We start from the raw sequence: 22,065 nt of genomic DNA on the forward strand, positions 1-22,065 counted from the left end.
CATCTAAATTTTAAAGAGGTGGGGTTTCAGGTGTCTCCGGAAGGTGGTGATTGACTCCGCTGTCCTGGCGTCGTGAGGGTGTTTGTTCCACCATTGGGGGGCCAGAGCAGCGAACAGTTTTGACTGGGCTGAGCGGGAACTGTACTTCCTCAGTGGTAGGGAGGCGAGCAGGCCAGAGGTGGATGAACGCAGTGCCCTTGTTTGGGTGTAGGGCCTGATCAGAGCCTGGAGGTACTGAGGTGCCGTTCCCCTCACAGCTCCGTAGGCAAGCACCATGGTCTTGTAGCAGATGCGAGCTTCAACTGGAAGCCGTAGACGTAGGCCATTATTCAGAACATTATGGTATGCTGTGCACTGTCCACTCCCGTGGAACGGTGAACCAATGTGTTTGGTGTTGGTATTCTCCGGCAGTAGATTGATTGTGTCATCCCAGCAAGGACCCACTGAGACTATCAGTAGAGCAGCTACATAACTGACAATCGTGGCAATGCACTGGAGACTAAATGCATAATTGCCCTTTAAATCTTTGCATGAGTTAATTAGCTGGGGTTGGCTTACACTTGATGTTTTAGATAAAATAACAGCATCTGTAGGAGAAGCGACACCTGTCGCACCACCCTCTCTTCCGTCTGCCATCTTCCACATCATGTAACAAGGTAACTATCAATCTGTGTCTGGAACTAGATTAGCATCTGTTACCAAAAACACAGGACTTGTTCACAAAGCTGACCATCTCCATTGGGTTGAGGTGATTGCGGAGACCAGGTCATCTGATGCAGCACTCAATCACTCTCCTTCATGGTCAAATAGCTCTTACAATCCCTGTGTTTGGGTCATTGTCCTGTTGAAAAACAAATGATAGTCCCACAAAGTGCAAACTTGATGGGATGACGTATCGCTGCAGAATGCTGTGGTAGCCATGCTGGGGAAGTGTGCCTTGAATTCTAAGTAAATCACTGACAGTGGTCACCAGCAAAGCACCCCCACACCATCACTCCTCCTCCTCCATGCTTCATGGTGAGCCTCACATGCGGAGATCATCTGTTCACCTAATATGAGTCTCACAAAGGCACGGCGGTTGGAACCAAAAATCTCAAATTTGGACTCATTAGACCAAAGGACAGATTTCCACTGGTCTATTGTCCATTTCTCGTGTTTCTTGGCCCAAGCAAGTCTCTTCTTATTGGTGTCCTTTAATAGTGGTTTCTTTGCAGAAATTCGACCATGAAGGCCACGCAATCTCCTCTGAACAGTTGATGTTACATTTACATTTTTACATTTAAGTCATTTAGCAGACGCTCTTATCCAGAGCGACTTACAAATTGGTGCATTCACCTTATGACATCCAGTGGAACAGCCACTTCACAATAGTGCATCTAAATCTTTTAAGGGGGGTGAGAAGGATTACTTTATCCTATCCTAGGTATTCCTTAAAGAGGTGGGGTTTCAGGTGTCTCCGGAAGGTGGTGATTGACTCCGCTGTCCTGGCGTCTTGAGGGAGTTTGTTCCACCATTGGGGAGCCAGAGCAGCGAACAGTTTTGACTGGGCTGAGCGGGAACTGTACTTCCTCAGTGGTAGGGAGGCGAGCAGGCCAGAGGTGGATGAACGCAGTGCCCTTTTTGGGTGTAGGGCCTGATCAGAGCCTGGAGGTACTGAGGTGCCGTTCCCCTCACAGCTCCGTAGGCAAGCACCATGGTCTTGTAGCGGATGCGAGCTTCAACTGGAAGCCAGTGGAGAGAGCGGAGGAGCGGGGTGACGTGAGAGAACTTGGGAAGGTTGAACACCAGACGGGCTGCGGCGTTCTGGATGAGTTGTAGGGGTTTAATGGCACAGGCAGGGAGCCCAGCCAACAGCGAGTTGCAGTAATCCAGACGGGAGATGACAAGTGCCTGGATTAGGACCTGCGCCGCTTCCTGTGTGAGGCAGGGTCGTACTCTGCGGATGTTGTAGAGCATGAACCTACAGGAACGGGCCACCGCCTTGATGTTAGTTGAGAACGACAGGATGTTGAGATGTGTCTGTTACTTGAAATCTGTGAAGCATTTATTTAGGGTGAAATCTGAGGTGCAGTTAATTGCTGGTTTCTGAAGGCTGGTAACTCTGGATCTTCCCTTCCTGTGGCGATCCCCGAGAGAGCCAGCTTCATCATAGCGATTAATGCTTTTTGAGATTGCACTTGATGAAACTTTCAAAGTTCTTGACATTTTCCTCCCAATGCCAACAAAGGGTATATAACAAAGTATTGAGATAAACTTTTGTTATTGACCAAATACTTATTTTCCACCATAATTTGCAAATAAATTCATTAAAAATCCTACAATGTGATTTTCTGGATTTTGTTTTTCATTTTTTTCTGTCATAGTTGAAGTGTACCTATGATGAAAATTACAGGCATCTCTCATCTTTTTAAGTGGGAGAACTTGCACAATTGGTGGCTGACTAAATACTTTTTTGCCCCACTGTATGTGTTATTTCCTAGTTTTGATGTCTTGTCTACAATGTATAAAATAGTACAAATAAAGAAAAACCTTTGAATGAGTAGGTGTGTCCAAACATTTGACTTGGATCATTGTTATAGGGCTGTGAAACCCTGAGCATAGAAATTGCTGCTGACATTGAACATAGCTTATGGTTAGGTTATTTAATTAATGTCAGACTTTCCCATTCCACTGTTCCCAACCCCGTATATACCATAGGTTGTAAATAAACCATTTGTAAGCTGATAACTTCATAACTGCTATCATTATTATTTGGCTGTCAAACCCATAGCCAAATGGCTTCTCACCATTTATTCACAGGGAGCAATTTCAGTTTTTTTAACAGGTAGTGTCCATTTATTTACATGAGTGTATTGATTGCTTATTATTCACTGGAACTACAGAATATGTATAAAAATGCCAAATGTATCAAAAGCTAAATCAAGCAGAGATTTGACTATTTAACCATGTTAATCATTACTGCTACATACAAACACTGAGGCAGTGTTGAACACCATTGCCCATCATGCATTGCTCTAATAACTTTCAAAAGATTGTTCCGAAGTTTGCCACCCAAAAATGTATTTTCCTATGAATGGAGTTGCACAAAAATGTATGTCTTTTCACATTAATTAAGCCACACAAAAACACACAAAATCTGCTGAGATACCTGTTGTACATACAGTGGCATGCGAAAGTATTCACCCCCTTGGCATTCTTCCTATTTTGTTGCCTTACCAACTGGAATTAAAGTTGATTTGGGGGTGTATAATTTGATTTACACAACATACCTACCACTTTTAAATGCAAAATATAAAACTTGTGACTTATTGTGAAACAAACAAGAAATAAGACAAGAAAAACAGAACTTGAGCGTGCATAACTATTCACCCCCCACCCGAAGGTCAAAACATTGTAGAACCACCTTTTGCAGCAATTACAGCTGCAAGCCTCTTGGGGTATGTCTCTGTAAGCTTGGCACATCTAGCCAATGGGATTTTTGACCATTCTTCAAGGCAAAACTGCTCCAGCTCCTTCAAGTTGAATGGGTTCCGCTGGTGTACAGCAATCTTTAAGTCATAATCCAATTGAGAATCTGTGGTGAGGTCTGGGCTTTGACTAGGCCATTCCAAGACATTTAAATGTTTCCCCTTAAACCACTCGAGTGTTGCTTTTGCAGTATGCTTGGGGCCATTGTCCTGCTGGAAGGTGAACCTCTGTGCCAGTCTCAAATCTCTGGAAGACTGAAACAGGTTTTCCTTAAGAATTTCCCTGTATTTAGCGCCATCCATCATTCCTTCAATTCTGACTAGTTTCCCAGTCCCTGCTGATGAAAAACATCCCCACAGCATGACACTGCCACCACTATGCTTCACTGTGGGGATGGTGTTCTCGGGGTGATGTAGGTGTTGGGTCCTCTCTTGGCAGGTTTGTTGTGGTGCCATATTCATTCAATTTTTTTTATAATGGATTTAATGGTGCTCCGTGGGATGTTCAAAGTGAATGATATTGTTTTATAACTCAACCCTGATCTGTATTTCTCCACAACTTTGTCCCTGACCTGTTTGGAGAGCTCCTTGGTCTTCATAGTGCCTTTTTCTTGGTGGTGACCCTTGCGAGATTGTGTTGCAATGGGAGATGAGGCTGGGACTGGAGCTCCATCATGTAAGTGGGGACTCGGGGCAGCCTGCTAGCTGTCACTGGTGATGTCTCATTTGTAACTTACCCTAGCTGGGTTATGTTCTATCATGGTGTGAGATGTATCACAGCTACAGTAAATGTATCGCATTTAATCAAAGACAAACAATGCCACCCCTCAGAGCCTGTTTCCTCTCTAGGTTTTCAGAGGGAGTTTTTTTGTAGAAGCCACCGTGCTTCTACATCTGCGTTGTTTGCTATTTGTCATTTTAGGATGGGTTTCTGTCTGAGTGATTGCTGATGTAAAAAGGCTTTATAAATACATTTGATTGATTGAGCTCTCCTTAAGGTGTCATTTACGGTAGAATCCACACGTCTCCATTTTTTGCCTTAATCGTGCATTGTTGTCAATGGGAGATTTCCCGCAAAATAATGAGTTATGCCTGCTCATCTTAAGTTAGGGTTCAGCCCGTAGAGACCAGTGCAACCACCACAGCTATTGCAGTCTTCATCGAAACCCTTAGCACTCTGACTGCTTGTATGGAACTACATCTGAATAAAGGCGTCCTTTTGATTCACTGCATGGCATTAATCTCCACAATCAGCACTAACAACGTACCACTCCACTAACTCTCCGACCCAGATTCACAGTAAGTGAGAGACTGAGATATCCTCCTTTTTGAGGGTACATCATCTTCACACGGTCCATCTGGGCGTGGAGCTGTCCAGGTTTGAGGGCTCACACTGCTCCTGACCCCCTCTCCTCTCCTTAACAGCTGCAGAGCTGCCTCCAGGGCAAGATTCATGAATAAATGCCAACCAGCATCAGCATCAGCATCAGGACCATAGAGATACAACTATAGAGAGGCTGATGTCATAGGACCTCGAACCATAGTTCCTCTCTAGTGCTCTATCTCTATGATCCAGACACTGACATACTCTCAGACAACCAAACTGGCTGTAGAGGTTGCCAGCTAGTTGAGCAAAATAGCCTCCTTTTAGGGAAGGTGGGAAAACAAAGGCTAACACTCTTAGATGTTTGAGTGTGATGAGGATATTCATTTGGATAGGAGAGCAACTCACTGAAATCGATGAACATTACATTACCTGAATTGATTTACAGACGATAGCAGTGAATTGAATTGTCTTGAGTGCATCCCTCACGCGTGTGATGTTTATTTTTTACCTTCATTTCTCCTCTCCCTCATTAGGCAACATCAGAAACACGGAGCGACTGAGCTACGACAAGCAGCTGCGCTACAAGATCATGGTGACCGCCTTCGACTGCGGCCAAAAGAGGGCGACGGAGAGTGTGGCGGTGCACATCGATGTCAAGCCCGTCTGCAAACCTGGCTGGCAAGGTCAGTGGCATCACAGAGGAAGACTCTGTTCACACTGCAAAGATCTAAGTTGCAGAACGCAAAAGTTACTAACAGGTTGCTAATCATTCAATAAGTAGTTTGGCTTCCCCAAAGGCTACCACACTGTAGCAGAAATCAGTTTACTCCTCACAAAATGGCCACCAGCATGACTCAGGGTACTTGCTTGCAGCACTATCAGCGTTTCGCCTTAGACTGTTCTTTTCTCCCTCTGCACCCATGACCCAGTAGTGTTCTAAGAGAAAGAGGAGCTCTCATCATCCCTGTGAGGGCTTATAACTACACTGTCAAACTCCTTGCTCTGGATCGTACAGTCCTCTTCAATTCTGTTTACCCGAGCAATCCAGGTCAGGGGCCCCTGTGGAGAAGGGAAGAGGGGAATACAGCATATCCCGTTTTAGAATAAAGCCCCAAGAGGGAAGAAAACATTGTTTAAGGAAAGCCGGTGGAACTTGACTGGATCTTGTCTCGTACCACTGTAGCAGTCACACAGTTAAAGCCTTCACAAGCGGATAGGGTCCCCCACTGCTTCCCTGTCAAAGACGTCATTAGGCCACTTCACGAGAAGAAAGGATGGGAAGACACCTTCATCTAATTACAAGAAATCTATCCATTCCTTAAAGGTTGAGTCCGCATTGGCAAAGTTCTCCCAAGAAATCTATCCGTTCCTTAAAGGTTGAGTCCGCATTGGCAAAGTTCTCCCAAGCGGCTTTGTTATTGTTTTGGTATTGTTGATGAAGCGAAGGTTGAGGAGCGTCAGGCAGTGTGTTTTAAATGGTACATATTCTGTTGTTCTGTCACACGTGCATTGATGTCCGGGGGCTGTTAGTTGTTTGCAGTTTGTTGTTGTAATATCCCAAACGGACGTGGCAGTTACACCAATTAAGGATTTTAGATTTAAAGACAGTGTGTGATTCCTCTTACTGGAAATGTATCTTGAAATGGGGCCAGAGTTTTTCCATTACCTGAATGAAGGCTCACACAGTAGTGGGGGGTAGCTTGATACTAAAGGGCAGCTCTCCATGAGACACTCACTGTAAATGTCACCCTCAAATAGAGCTATATCTAATAGTCCTCAAAGTCATGGCAACAGACGGTACATACAGCTGCAAAGTACTGTACAGAAAAGTGTGGCAAGAGAGACACATGTTGCATAATGGGCCGTAATGTGTAATAATTCCAGCCATAATCCCACATAGGCTAGTAGCCATTAATCTTGGTATATATAATCATAAATACAAGATGTAATAAGGCGTTAACATATTATGCCCATGACTTACATGGCTATATATTCCATCAAGTCATTTATTTGACCTTGTAACCGGATAATGAAATGTGTTGGAGTATGATTTGTGTCATTGAACAGAAAAGCCTTGTGTAATTGAATAGAAAGTCTATTGAAATTATAGCTCTATTTGAAATCGTGCATGCAAGATTTCTATGGTCTCCAAGACAACACCAACACAGTATATGTTCATTACCAGGTTAGATAGATGGACGGACGGACGGACAGACAGATAGATAATTGTATTGTCCTCCAAAAGAGAAAACTATACTGAACAAAAAATATAAACACAACATGTAAAGTGTTGGTCCCGTGTTTCATGTGCTGAAATACATTTTCCCTATGCACAAAAAGCTTATTTCTCCCTAAAATGTTGTGTACAAATTTGTTTACATCCCTGTTAGTGAGTATTACTCCTTTGCCAAGATAATTCATCCACCTGACAGGTGTGGCATGTCAAGAAGCTGATTAAAACAGCATGGTCATTACACAGGTGCACCTTGTGCTGGGGACAATAAAAGGCCCCTCTAAAATGTGCAGTTTTGTCACACAATACAAAGTCTCAAGTTTTGAGGGAGCGTGCAATTCTCATGCTGACTGCAGGAATGTCCAACACAACTGTTGCCAGAGAATTGAATGTTTATTTCTCTACCATACATCGCCAAAAACACCATTTTAGAAATTTTGGCAGTTTGTCCAACCGACCTCACAATTGCAGTCCACGTCAGCCCAGGACCCGCACATCCGGTTTCTTCACCTGCAGGATCATCTGAGGGATGTGGGGGAGGGGGGGGGATATTCCTGTCAGTTATTAAGCCCTTTTGTGGGGGAAAAAACTAATTGTAATTGATTGGGCCTGGCTCCCCCGTGCGTGGGCCTGGTTCCCAAATGGCTGTGCCCATTTGCCCAGTGAAATCCATAAATTAAAGCCTCATTTATTTGTTTCAATTGACTGATTTCCTTCTATGAACTGTAATTCGGTCGAATCTTTGAAATTGTTGCATGCAGCGTTTATAGTTTGGTTCGGTATACAACATGAGTATAACTCTTAATTAAAATCACAGGTGAAATCCTGTACCTTTTCTGTGCTAGCCTTCTAACAACATCCTTTCTCTGTCTGCCTCTCCCTGAGCATGTCATTTCTCTGTCTGCCTCTCCCTGAACATGTAATTTCTCTGTCAGCCTCACCCTGGGCATGTCATTTCTCTGTCTGCCTCTAACTGGACATGTCATTTCTCTGTCTGCCTCTCCCTGGGCATGTCATTTCTCTGTCTGCCTCTCCCTGGACATGTCATTTCTCCGTCTGCCTCTCCCTGAACATGTCATTTCTCTGTCTGCCTCTCCCTGGGCATGTCATTTCTCTGTCTGCCTCTCCCTAAACATGTCATTTCTCTGTCAGCCTCTCCCTGGGCATGTCATTTCTCTGTCTGCCTCTCCCTGGGCATGTCATTTCTCTGTCTGCCTCTCCCTGGGCATGTCATTTCTCTGTCAGCCTCTCCCTGGGCATGTCATTTCTCTGTCTGCCTCTCACTGGACATGTCATTTCTCTGTCTGCCTCTCCCTGGGCATGTCATTTCTCTGTCTGCCTCTCCCTGGACATGTCAGGTCCCTGTCTACCTCTCCCTGGACATGTCATTTCTTTGTCTGCCTCTCCCTGGACATGTCATTTTTCTGTCTGCCTCTCCCTGGGCATGTCATTTCTCTGTCTGCCTCTCCCTGAACATGTCATTTCTCTGTCTGCCTCTCCCTGGGCATGTCATTTCTCTGTCTGCCTCTCCCTGGACATGTCATTCCTCTGTCTGCCTCTCCCTGAACATGTCATTTCTCTGTCAGCCTCTCCCTGGGCATGTCATTTCTCTGTCTGCCTCTCCCTGGGCATGTCATTTCTCTGTCAGCCTCTCCCTGAACATGTAATGTCTCTGTCTGCCTCTCCCTGATCATGTCATTTCTCTGTCTGCCTCTCCCTGGACATGTCATTTCTCTGTCTGCCTCTCCCTGGACATGTCATTTCTCTGTCTGCCTCGCCCTGGGCATGTCATTTCTCTGTCTGCCTCTCCCTGGACATGTCATTTCCCTGTCTACCTCTCCCTGGGCATGTCATTTCTCTGTCTGCCTCTCCCTGGACATGTCATTCCTCTGTCTGCCTCTCCCTGAACATGTCATTTCTCTGTCTGCCTCTCCCTGGGCATGTAATTTCTCTGTCAGCCTCTCCCTGGGCATGTCATTTCTCTGTCTGCCTCTCCCTGGACATGTCATTCCTCTGTCTGCCTCTCCCTGAACATGTCATTTCTCTGTCTGCCTCTCCCTGGGCATGTCAGTTCTCTGTCTGCCTCTCCCTGGGCATGTCATTTCTCTGTCAGCCTCTCCCTGGGCATGTCATTTCTCTGTCTGCCTCTCACTGGACATGTCATTTCTCTGTCTGCCTCTCCCTGGGCATGTCATTTCTCTGTCTGCCTCTCCCTGGACATGTCATTTCTCTGTCTGCCTCTCCCTGAACATGTCATTTCTCTGTCTGCCTCTCCCTGGACATGTCATTCCTCTGTCTGCCTCTCCCTGAACATGTCATTTCTCTGTCTGCCTCTCCCTGGGCATGTAATTTCTCTGTCTGCCTCTCCCTGGGCATGTCATTTCTCTGTCTGCCTCTCCCTGGGCATGTCATTTCTCTGTCTGCCTCTCCCTGGGCATGTCATTTCTCTGTCTGCCTCTCCCTAAACATGTAATTTCTCTGTCAGCCTCTCTCTGGGCATGTCATTTCTCTGTCTGCCTCTCCCTGGACATGTCAGGTCCTGTCTGCCTCTCCCTGGACATGTCAGGTCCCTGTCTTTCCCTGGACATGTCATTTCTTTGTCTGCCTCTCCCTGGACATGTCATTTTTCTGTCTGCCTCTCCCTGGGCATGTCATTTCTCTGTCTGCCTCTCCCTGAACATGTCATTTCTCTGTCTGCCTCTCCCTGGGCATGTCATTTCTCTGTCTGCCTCTCCCTGGACATGTCATTCCTCTGTCTGCCTCTCCCTGAACATGTCATTTCTCTGTCAGCCTCTCCCTGGGCATGTCATTTCTCTGTCTGCCTCTCCCTGGGCATGTCATTTCTCTGTCAGCCTCTCCCTGAACATGTAATGTCTCTGTCTGCCTCTCCCTGGGCATGTCATTTCTCTGTCTGCCTCTCCCTGATCATGTCATTTCTCTGTCTGCCTCTCCCTGGACATGTCATTTCTCTGTCTGCCTCTCCCTGGACATGTCATTTCTCTGTCAGCCTCGCCCTGGGCATGTCATTTCTCTGTCTGCCTCTCCCTGGACATGTCATTTCCCTGTCTACCTCTCCCTGAACATGTCATTTCTCTGTCTGCCTCTCCCTGAGCATGTCATTTCTCTGTCGGCTTCTCCCTGGGCATGTCATTTCTCTGTCTGCCTCTCCCTGGGCATGTCATTTCTCTGTCTGCCTCTCCCTGGACATGTCATTCCTCTGTCTGCCTCTCCCTGAACATGTCATTTCTCTGTCAGCCTCTCCCTGGGCATGTCATTTCTCTGTCTGCCTCTCCCTGGGCATGTCATTTCTCTGTCAGCCTCTCCCTGAACATGTAATGTCTCTGTCTGCCTCTCCCTGGGCATGTCATTTCTCTGTCTGCCTGTCCCTGATCATGTCATTTCTCTGTCAGCCTCTCCCTGGGCATGTCATTTCTCTGTCTGCCTCTCCCTGGACATGTCATTTCTCTGTCAGCCTCGCCCTGGGCATGTCATTTCTCTGTCTGCCTCTCCCTGGACATGTCATTTCCCTGTCTACCTCTCCCTGAACATGTCATTTCTCTGTCTGCCTCTCCCTGAGCATGTCCTTTCTCTTTCAGGTTCTCCCTGGGCATGTCATTTCTCTGTCTGCCTCTCCCTGGGCATGTCATTACTCTGTCTGCCTCTCCCTGGGCATGTCATTTCTCTGTCTGCCTCTCCCTGAGCATGTCATTTCTCTGTCGGCTTCTCCCTGGGCATGTCATTTCTCTGTCTGCCTCTCCCTGGGCATGTCATTACTCTGTCTGCCTCTCCCTGGGCATGTCATTTCTCTGTCTGCCTCTCCCTGGGCATGTCATTTCTCTGTCTGCTTCTCCCTGGGCATGTCATTTCTCTGTCTGCCTCTCCCTGGGCATGTCATTTCTCTGTCTGCCTCTCCCTGAACATGTAATGTCTCTGTCTGCCTCTCCCTGGGCATGTCATTTCTCTGTCTGCCTGTCCCTGATCATGTCATTTCTCTGTCAGCCTCTCCCTGGGCATGTCATTTCTCTGTCTGCCTCTCCCTGGACATGTCATTTCTCTGTCAGCCTCGCCCTGGGCATGTCATTTCTCTGTCTGCCTCTCCCTGGACATGTCATTTCCCTGTCTACCTCTCCCTGAACATGTCATTTCTCTGTCTGCCTCTCCCTGAGCATGTCCTTTCTCTTTCAGGTTCTCCCTGGGCATGTCATTTCTCTGTCTGCCTCTCCCTGGGCATGTCATTACTCTGTCTGCCTCTCCCTGGGCATGTCATTTCTCTGTCTGCCTCTCCCTGGGCATGTCATTTCTCTGTCTGCTTCTCCCTGGGCATGTCATTTCTCTGTCTGCCTCTCCCTGGGCATGTCATTACTCTGTCTGCCTCTCCCTGGGCATGTCATTTCTCTGTCTGCCTCTCCCTGGGCATGTCATTTCTCTGTCTGCCTCTCCCTGGGCATGTCCTTTCTCTCTCTGAGTGTTTGGCCTAGAATATATGACGGACTAGTCTCGACAGCTGTCAACTCTCCGCTCTAAACACAGCAATAAAATGGCTATAACTGCCCCTTAGACTATAAAGAAAGCCTGGTGCGGACCATAGATACATATGGAGGGTTATCGAAATGTAAAACGGGCGACAAAGATGACAGACGAAGTCGAGGGGAGGTGAGGCCTTCCTGCACTGGAGCTGTCAAGTTCCTTGAGCTTCTAATTCGCCTCTTGCGCTCTCCATTTTCTGCCAACTCTCTCATCCTTTCTCTCTTACTACATCTACCTTTCTCTCGCCCTCTCTGTTCCGTTCTCTCCATCTCTCTGGTCATATGTCACCTATCGTGGCAGATCCTTGTTGCCACCCATCCCATTTTTGCATTTTCATGCCATTTCCTGGCAATCTGGCATATCACTTTGATCTGGTATAGAACCATCAACATCCCTGTAGACTTCTTCTGACGATTGCCTCAGCACTTAAAGTGTCTAATTTTTTCATTTTACTTCCCCACTCTTCTTATTCTACTGTTTCACTTATTTTTGTATTCTATTCCCCACAGTTCTTATACTCTCATATTGCTGTGTGAAAAGGTCTGGGGGCTCCCTACCTGGTCTATACATCCTTTTGATACAGACACTCTCTGATTTAAAATATTTTATCTATAGTTAGCTGGTCTTGGTCTGCCACTCAATAGTATTGTTATAGAGATACTGTAACGGCGTTCTTCGTTTGTCGAAAGAGAGTCGGACCGAAATGCAGCGTGGTGGTTGGTTACTCATGTCTTTAATAAAGAAACGACGATACATGAAATAACTTAGAAATACAAAAACAACAAACGGAACGAGAAAACCTAATACAGCCTGTCTGGTGAACAACTACACAGAGACAGGAACAATCACCCACAAAGTACAAAGTGAAACCCAGGCTACCTAAATACGGTTCCCAATCAGAGACAACAAGAATCACCTGACTCTGATTGAGAACCGCCTCAGGCAGCCAACCTATGCTACACCCCTACTCAAACGCAATCCCAATACCTACAAAACCCCCAATACGAAACACAACATTAAACCCATGTCACACCCTGGCCTGACCAAATATATAACGAAAACACAAAAACCTATGACCAAGGCGTGACAGAACCCCCCCGCCTAAGGTGCGGACTCCCGGACGCACCTCAAAACCATAGGGAGGGTCCGGGTGGGCGTCTGTCCATGGTGGCGGTTCCGGCTCGGGACGTGGACCCCACTCCATAAATGTCATAGTTCCTCCCCTTCGCGTCCTGGGATAATCCACCCTCGCCGCCGACCATGGCCTAATAGTCCTCACCCAGAACCCCACTGAACTGAGGGGCAGCTCGGGACTGAGGGGCAGCCCGGGACTGAGAGAAAGCCCAGTACTGAGAGTAAGCCCAGTACTGAGATTAAGCTCAGGCAGGTAGTAGGCTCCGGTAGATCCTGGCTGGCTGGCGGATCTGGAAGTTTCTGGTTGACTAGCAGATCTGGAAGAGACTGGTTGACTGGCAGATCTGGAAGAGACTGGTTGAATGGCAGATCTGGAAGAATCTGGTTGACTGGCAGATCTAGAAGATCATGGCTGACTGACGGATCTAGCTGCTCTATGCAGACTGACATCTCTGGCTGCTCCATGCAGACTGGCAGCTCCTTGCAGACTGGCAGCTCCTTGCAGACTGGCAGCTCCTTGCAGACTGACAGCTCTGGCTGCTCCATGCAGGCTGACAGCTCCTTGCAGACTGACAGCTCCTTGCAGACTGACATCTCTGGCTGCTTCATGCAGACTGACAGCTCTGGCTGCTTCATGCAGACTGACAGCTCTGGCTGCTTCATGCAGACTGACAGCTCTGACTGCTCCATGCAGACTGACAGCTCTGACTGCTCCATGCAGACTGACAGCTCTGACTGCTCCATGCAGACTGACAGCTCTGACTGCTCCATGCAGGCTGGCAGCTCTGTCTGCTCCATGCAGGCTGGCAGCTCTGACTGCTCCATGCAGGCTGGCAGCTCTGACTGCGCTGGACAGACAGGAGACTCCGGTAGCGCAGGAGAGGAGAAAGGCTCCGACAGTGCAGGAGAGGCGAGGCGCACTGTAGGGCTGATGCGTGGTGCTGGCACTGGTGGTACTGGGCCGAGGACACGCACAGGAAGCCTGGTGCGGGGAGCTGCTACCGGAGGGCTGGGGTGTGGAGGTGGTACTGGATAGACCGGACCGTGCAGGCGCACTGGAGCTCTTGAGCACCGAGCCTGCCCAACCTTACCCGGTTGAATACTCTCGGTCGCCCTGCCAGTGCGGCGAGGTGGAATAGCCCGCACTGGGCTATGTAGGCGAACCGGAGACACCGAGCGCAAGGCTGGTGCCATGTAAGCCGGCCCAAGGAGACGCACTGGGGACCAGATGCGTAGAGCCGGCTTCATGGCATTTGGCTCGACGCTCAATCTAGCCCGGCTGATACGCGGAGCTGAAATATACCGCACCCCTGGCGTAGCCATACTCCCTGTAAGCCCCCTGAGCCCCCCCCCAATACATTTTTGGGGCTGCTTTTCGGGCTTCCTTGCCAACCGTGTTCCCTCGTATCGTCGGCTCCTATCTCCTGCTGCCTCTGCTCTCCTAAGTGCCTCCACCTGTTCCCATGGGAGGCGATCTCTTCCTGCCAGTATCTCCTCCCAAGTGTAACAACCTTTGCCATCCAACACGTCTTTCCATGTCCATTCTCCGAATAATTCATCCTCCTCTCGCTGCTCCTGCTGTCGTTGCCTGTTACCACGCCACTCGGTCCATGTGTGGTAGGTGATTCTGTAACGGCGTTCTTCGTTTGTCGAAAGAGAGTCGGACCGAAATGCAGCGTGGTGGTTACTCATGTCTTTAATAAAGGAACGACGATACATGAAATAACTTATAAATACAAAAACAACAAATGGAACGAGAACCTAATACAGCCTGTCTGGTGAACAACTACACAGAGACAGGAACAATCACCCACGAAATACAAAGTGAAACCCAGGCTACCTAAATACGGTTCCCAATCAGAGACAACGAGAATCACCTGACTCTGATTGAGAACCGCCTCAGGCAGCCAACCTAATATATAAAGAAAACATAAAAACCTATGACCAAGGCGTGACAGATACCTGTAAACACAATCTTGTTTGTGACATAATTGGGCAGTGATTCATGTCAAATGAATCCCGTTGTGGTGATGTTAGCATGTTCATTAGCATTGAGAGCAAAGTTGATCATTGTAGCATTATAGCATTAGCTACAGGAGAAACATTCCACTGAGTTGCCTAACACCTGATTTAATTTAAACTCAGAATGGTCAGCCTTTCTTTCTTTTTGTGTCAGATAAGGGTTATTGGTTTGATATGGAAGACCATGATAGCAGACCCCGTTCATACGTGTTGCCAACACTCAATTGTGTGGATTAGCAAGCACATGGATTAGCAAGCACAGTGGGTTAGCAGTTAGCATAGCGTAGCCTCCTGTGTCAGAACCTCACTTCCCCTTAAGCTTCTTGGTGTGTGAAGTCATCTGTCACCTGTTTAGCTTTAGTGAGGAGTGCTCCGTGATGCCTTCAAATTCAGAGGCTGGCTCTGGTATTCAGTGGAACCCTTTTCCTCTGTAGCATTGGCTCTGTGCTGGAGCTAGCCTGGCTATAGTAGTGAAAGATGCTGTAGGATAAAATATGCTGAGCTGAAAACAGGCTAAGGGTCTGACCTTCACCCAAAGTGAAATACCAAACATGCAAATGGTGAATAATACAACAGTGGGAGAGCCTGGCCAGTGGTTGAAAGCATTTATCGTTTCTAGGTGATTATTTGTATTTCTTAGTACTGTTTCAGAAGTAATTAAATGTTCTATTTAGAAATGTTTGTATCTACAGTAGCGCAATAGTGATCCAATATTTCAGTACAGTTATGCCCTATCAAGCCAGTTTTGGCATCTGAATTACTAAAGCATTAGGAAAAATACATGCTCTATTGGGAATAATAAACTATATATTTCTCCTGTTCTCCCAGGCTGGAACAAACGAATGGACTATGAGCCCGGAACGGGAAGCAAGCAACTGTTTCCCAAGATGCACCTTGAGACTTGTGACGGCCCGCTGTCGGCGGTGAGAGCCATGGTGGAGCTGCAGACCAGCCACATTGGGAAGGGCTGTGACCGAGAGACCTACTCTGAGAAGTCCCTACAGAAACTCTGTGGTAAGCCACAAGGGAAAGAGAGAAAATAAAATAATCAAATGTTCTAATAACATTTCATCCTGTGTTCAGTTGCACATTGTGTAATGCGTTAATTACACTTATGACTTGTGAAGTCATAGAGACAATTGGGTGTGTTGTTTCTATTTCACTCAACTCATTAATGGTTGTAACTACTCTAAATTCTAATATTTTGTCACATTGAGTCATTTCATTGTAATTTGTAAATCTACAGGTAGCCTAGCGGTTAAGAGCGTTGAGCCAGTAACTGAAAGGTCGCTGGTTTGAATCCCTGTGCTGACTAAGTGAAAGATCTGTCTGTGCCCTTGAGCAAGGCACTTAACCCTAACTTCTCTCTCCTCGCGATCACAGTGAAAGTCCTGCTCTATGCATATGCTAAATTAAATGTCTATATTTGATCAACCTTATGAATCATTGTTATTAATAATTCTGGGAGGAAATCTGCTCAAGTGAACATTTTCATTGTGAAGAGTTGAAAATGTGAACTGTCCCAGATTTTCTATATATTTCTTTCTTGGATTTTATTTCCTGTAGTGAAAAACTGAAGCGTGATATGGTTGGTTTAAAAAAATGTATATGCAGCAATAACAGTTTATTGTTCGACTCGAGCCTAAGTCTTTATGTGTTTGAGTAATGGCTACACCTGCATACTTGATATGTTCATTTGGATGCAGAAGGCTTTCCCTACTCCTTTAGTATGCAACGTTTGCAAGCCAGGAGCTTTTCCAAAGCTCCATAATCGTTATCTAATATGCAACAAAACAAATTGTAATAGCAACATTGATTTCTGTGAGAGTACAAATACCGGTACACATAAATAGAGAACGCACAGAGATTGCTCAACATGGGCCACCATGTTATTTTCTAGAGCCACTTTAAAGATAATTGAATTTGGTCAACAACATTCCGTGTGTTCAATTTGAAAAATGTGTCCAAACAAAAAAAAAATGGTAAAAAAAAAAGGACTTTATTTCCTAAGCAGAGAATGGTTGGAATTTTGAATAATTCATAGCTTTCATGGTCAGACGTGGGCTGGTCAATACAAATAATAATATGAAAAGAAGGCAGGGGTCACGGATTTGACAAGGCCTTCTGAAAACTGTGCAGAGTGAGAGTATGAGACTGAATCTCAACTTCTCTCTCCTCCTGATCACAGTGAAAGCCCTGATACAGTTTAAAGAGGCCTGGGCGTGGATTTATGCGTCCCTATCGATTGACAGGCTTGAATGTGGCATAGTTTTAAAAGAGCTGGCCTGTTTCTTCAAAGGGGTGGGGCGGGGTGTGGATTTCGGGGACAGAAACAAGTGTCTTAACATACAGGGTCATTCATCGCTCGTTAGATTCATACTGTCAACTCTTGTGTGACATGGAGAGGGTGACGATGTGGTGAGAAATAGACAGATGTCAAATACCTTTCCCAACGAAGACTGTTCTGCAACAGTTCAGCATCTTATCTCCCGTACGACACCCTGCATGGACATCGTGGGATTAGAGGTTTTTAGATATCTTCCAACTCAAACGTTACAAGTATCAGTCTCCTTTCAACCTTTGTGTCACTTTTCGTGTGTCAAAATGTCACCCACGGACTGTTCTCATCTTTAATTGGTCCTCCAGGTGCGGCGTCCGGCAGCACGGACCTCCTCCCCGCCCCCAGCGCTTCCACCAATTGGACGGCCTCGCTGCTGACAGACAGTGGGCGGGATAGCGACCTCATCTTCCGCTTCGACGGGCGGCAGGCCTCCAATGTACCGGAGCGGGTGGTTCCACAGAACCTGACTGACCAGTTCACCATCGCCACGTGGATGAAGCATGGGCCCAGCCCCGGTCTGAGGGCTGAGAAGGAGACCTTGCTCTGCAACTCTGACAAGACCGGTGAGACCAGGAAGAGGTTAATTTGTGGGATTTGATCCATCCTAGTTCATTGTTATTCAAAGCATGATTTTCTGGTGGTGCGGTGGTGGAGCTATTGCCCAAATTGAGGCTATTTATCTTCTGTCACAAGATTTTAAGAGAGAATCAAAGCAATAGCCACTATTCCAGCTACTATTTATTGTTCAATGTAAGGTGTAAGAAAGGAGCTTCCAATGTGAAGACAGTTGGCTCCAACGTGGAACATAAGGAACATTTTTGTGCCCAATCTGGAGTGGAGGTTGCGTAGTCACGTAAATCCAGAGGTTGTTTTGTCATCTGTTGACCACTTCTAGTTTCAGAGTCAGACTAAGTGGAGCTGTGAAGGTGTGACTGGAGACAGGCGGCCTGACAGGCTCTTATTGATTCCATCGAGCTCTTCTCTCACACTGAGCGAAAAAGAGAGTCCATCAATATGCACGGCCAAAACAGCCCTGTGTGTAACCCCAGCGGCTCCAAGGAAAAGCACAGGGGGGTTATGATGAAAAGTGCCACCATGAGAGAAAAGCTGTGAAGTCACACACCTCATTAGCGTCCCACAGGGCCTTTCACAATGTCACAATGGCACAGGGAGCTTGTGACATTTATTGAGCTGCCTCGTGAAGTGGCAGGGTATAATTCAAAGTGGCACACGTCAATAGCATTTACAGGACATTTTGCACCAATAAGCTCCTTTGTCCATAATGACAGATATAATTTTAAATACCACTTTAGCAGAGCATTTGTATAACATAATTTATTTTCACTCTTAACTGTGGAAAATTGCTTTTTTGGTTGAATATCTTGAAATATTTATTTTATTTTATGCAGTGTACCGTCTAGAATGTCTATGTTTTTCTGTGAATGAGAATAGAGGATATCTCTATTCTGTTCTGGCCAGATAAGGAAGTTATCATAACTCAAAGTTTATGAATGTTATAAGCCTGTAATTGCCAGTTTTCTGTAACATACCCATATCCTTCTACAGAGATGAACCGGCACCACTACTCCCTGTACGTCCACAACTGCCGTCTGGTTTTCCTGCTCAGGAGAGACTTCACCCAGGTTGACACCTTCCGCCCTGCAGAGTTCCACTGGAAACTGGAGCAGGTGAGCTGACCTATGACCTCTGACTTTTGACCCAGGAGAACCTCCACTGTTCCATTGTCTATACTAGCATACTGCTTAGAATTGGGGCCGGCTCCAGAACGAACCGGTTGGAGGGGCATTTGATTTTCACACGGGGCACATTTTTTTCCCCCACTGGACCTCCTATGTGGATATATTGGACACTTTAATTTGTTTATATATATTGTTACAACTATGAAACAGAAAGCATTGGTGTTGGAATCATCAAGACGCATTTTCAAATGGTGACAACGTGTGTGCTTGATAATAGTGAAAATCATCACAAAAGAAATAATGGCATAGTGAATAAAAATGTTAATATGACAGCAGTCAAAAAGTCCATTGTCAGTTGGAGCATAGCGTAAACAACGACAGCAGTCGAGTTGCGTTTGCCTATTTTCTGTTTCTTGCTTGAGATGTAGGACCTACTCTCTCAGTGAGGACATTTTGTGCAGATAATAGCCCGTGAAATTCTCACCAGCTTGTTCTATTCCAAACGGTGCCGTCCTCTCTCCGGTCTCACCGTTCCATTTGGTGGTGTCGTGGGCACCTGCTAACTGCTCACAGTTCTGTCTTTTTTTTGCACTTAGGCCTCGGAGGTGTAGATTCAGGTTGAGGCTCAGAATCAGAAGAATACTCATCGGGCGATGTCATCCTGATTCATTTCTTCCACACCATCTGAGCCGTTTTCATTCAGATTTTGTAGCAACACTAACGCAGCATCCATTGGTCTTGGTCTTCTTGCCATTGTAAATGACTCACGCTCTCACCGTGTACTACAAGTAGGCCAGAGTAGACTGATAACAGAGTACATAACATTTTGACATTAGAATTAGAATCAATCAATGCCATAGAATGGCCCGCACTGTTCTTGATTCGCAATTGGTGATTACATAATTATGCATCATTTGTTTCCCCTTGCTCATCAACTCATCCATTCTCCCTCATCATACTTTATTTATTTAATCTGTTATTGTATGTGTGAAATTAGTTTCGGTATAGTTTAGGTTCACTTTCGAGGCAATTATCAGGGTGATTATGAACTGGGCATGGCATCTATCGTCAACTATTGGGAGGAGGGGAGCAGGCCCTGCTGTCGAGAGAAGGAGGGGCAATGGGGAAAACCATATAAAAAAATGACCTGCCCTCCTATAAGCTAAACAAGCTAAACACCTTCTTCGCCCGCTTTGAGGATAACACAGTGCAACTGACACGGCCCGCTACCAAGGACTGTGGGCTCTCCTTCTCCATGGCCCGAAGTGAGTAAGACATTTAAGCATGTTAACCCTCGCAGGGCTGCCGGCCCAGATGGCATCCCTAGCTGGCTGGTATGTTCATGGACATGTTCAATCTCTCCCTATCCCAGTCTGCTGTCCCCACATGCATGAAGATGGCCAACATTGTTCCTATACCCAAGAAAGCAAAGCTAACTGAACTAAATGACCCCGTAGCACTCACTTCTGTCATCATGAAGTGCTTTGAGAGACTAGTCAAGCATCATATCACCTCCACCTTACCTGTCACCTTAGACCCACTTCAATTTGCTTACCGCCCCAATAGATCGACAGACGATGCAATCCCCATCGCACTGCATACTGCCCTATCCCATCTGGACAAGAGGAATACCTATGTAAGAATGCTGTTGATTGACTATAGCTCAGCATTCAACACCATAGTACCCTCCAAGCTCATCATTAAGCTTGAGGCCCTGGGTCTGAACTCCATTCTGTGTATCTGGGTCCTGGACTTCCTGATGGGCCGCCCCCGGGTGGTGAAGGTAGGAAACACATCAGTGACAAACTGAAATGGTTCACCCACACAGACAGTGTGATGAAGAAGGCACAATAATGCCTCTTCAACCTCAGGAGGCTGAAGAAATTTAGCTTGGCACCTAAAAGACTCACAACCCTTTACCGATGCACAATTGAGATGGGCTTTCCTCAATTCTATGGGCTTTCCTCTGACACCGCCTATTATATAGGTCCTGGATGGCAGGAAGTTTGGCTCCAGTAATGTACTGGGCCATATGCACTACACTCTGTAGCGCCTTACGGTCAGATGCCGAGCAGTTGCCATACCAGGTGGTGATGCAACCGGTCAGGATGGTCTTGATAGTGCAGCTGTAGAACTTTTTGAGGATCTGTGGACCAATGCCAAATATTTTCAGTCTGCTGAGGGGGAAAAGGTTTTGTCTTTCCCTCTTCACGACTGTCTTGGTATGTTAGGATTATGATAGTTCGTTGGTGATGTGTACAACTAGGAACTTGTAACTCTCGACCCGCTCCACTACAGCCCCGTCGATGTTAATGGGGGTCTGTTCAGCCCGCCTTTTCCAGTAGTCCATGATCATCTCCGTTGTCTTGCTCACATTGAGGGAGAGGTTGTTGTCCTGGCACCACACTGCCAGTTGTCTGACCTCCTCCCTATAGGCCTACCATCGTTGTTGGTGATCAGACCTACCACTGTTGTGTGGTCAGCAAACTTAATGATGGTGTTGGAGTCGTGTTTGGCCACGCAATCATGGGTGAACAGGGAGTACACGAGGGAACTAAGTACACACCCCTGAGGGGCCCCCGTGTTAAGGATCAGCATGGCAGACGCGTTGTTGCCTACTCTTACCACCTGGGGGCGGTCCGTCAGGAAGTCCCGGATCCAGTTCCAGAGTGAGGTGTTCAGTCCCAGGATCCTTAGCTTAGTGATGAGCTTTGTGGGCACTATGGTGTTGAACGCTGAGCTGTAGTCAATGAACAGCATTCTCACATAGGTGTTCCTTTAGTCCAGGTGTGAAAGGGCAGTGTGTAGTGCGATTGAGATTGCGTCATCTGTGGATCTGTTGGGGCGGTATGCGAATTGGAGTGGGTCTAGGGTGTCCGGGGGGATGCTGTTGATGTGAGCCATGACCAGCCTTTCAAAGCACTTCATGGCTACCGATGTGAGTGCTCGTCCTTTAGGCAGGTTACCTTCGCTTCCTTGGGCACAGGGACTATGGTGGTCTGCTTGAAACATGTAGGTATTACAGACTCGGTCAGGGAGAGGAGTCAAGAGTTGCCAAACTGTCAAGTGAAGTCACTTGACAGTTTGTCCGCGCATGCTTTGAGTACACGTCCTGGTAATCCGTCTGGCTCTGCGGCTTAGTGAATGTTGACCTGTTTAAAGGTTTTGGTTTTGGTCTACCGAGAGCATTATCACACAGTCATCCAGAACAGCTGGTGCTCTCATGTATGCTTCAGTGTTGCTTGCCTCAAAGCGAGCATAAAAGGATAAAAGGCTTTTAGCTCATCTGGTAGGCTTGTGTCACTGGTCAGCTC

The 22,065-nt window shown here is 46.7% G+C and overlaps 1 protein-coding gene across 3 annotated transcripts in view; it reads left to right on the forward strand.

Annotated features, from left to right (window-relative positions):
• LOC118402563 (calsyntenin-2-like) overlaps positions 1-22,065 on the forward strand; it is a 286,368-nt gene that overhangs the window by 208,174 nt on the left and 56,129 nt on the right. For all 3 annotated transcript variants that reach the window (XM_052477130.1, XM_052477128.1, XM_052477129.1), the window contains exons 5-8: positions 5,328-5,477; positions 15,539-15,724; positions 17,357-17,614; positions 18,618-18,739. In XM_052477130.1, the coding sequence (XP_052333090.1) occupies positions 5,328-5,477; positions 15,539-15,724; positions 17,357-17,614; positions 18,618-18,739 (716 nt within the window). The remainder of the gene's footprint in view (positions 1-5,327; positions 5,478-15,538; positions 15,725-17,356; positions 17,615-18,617; positions 18,740-22,065) is intronic.

Source organism: Oncorhynchus keta, chromosome 23 (assembly GCF_023373465.1).
Source record: "Oncorhynchus keta strain PuntledgeMale-10-30-2019 chromosome 23, Oket_V2, whole genome shotgun sequence".
NCBI classification, from domain to species: domain Eukaryota; kingdom Metazoa; phylum Chordata; class Actinopteri; order Salmoniformes; family Salmonidae; genus Oncorhynchus; species Oncorhynchus keta.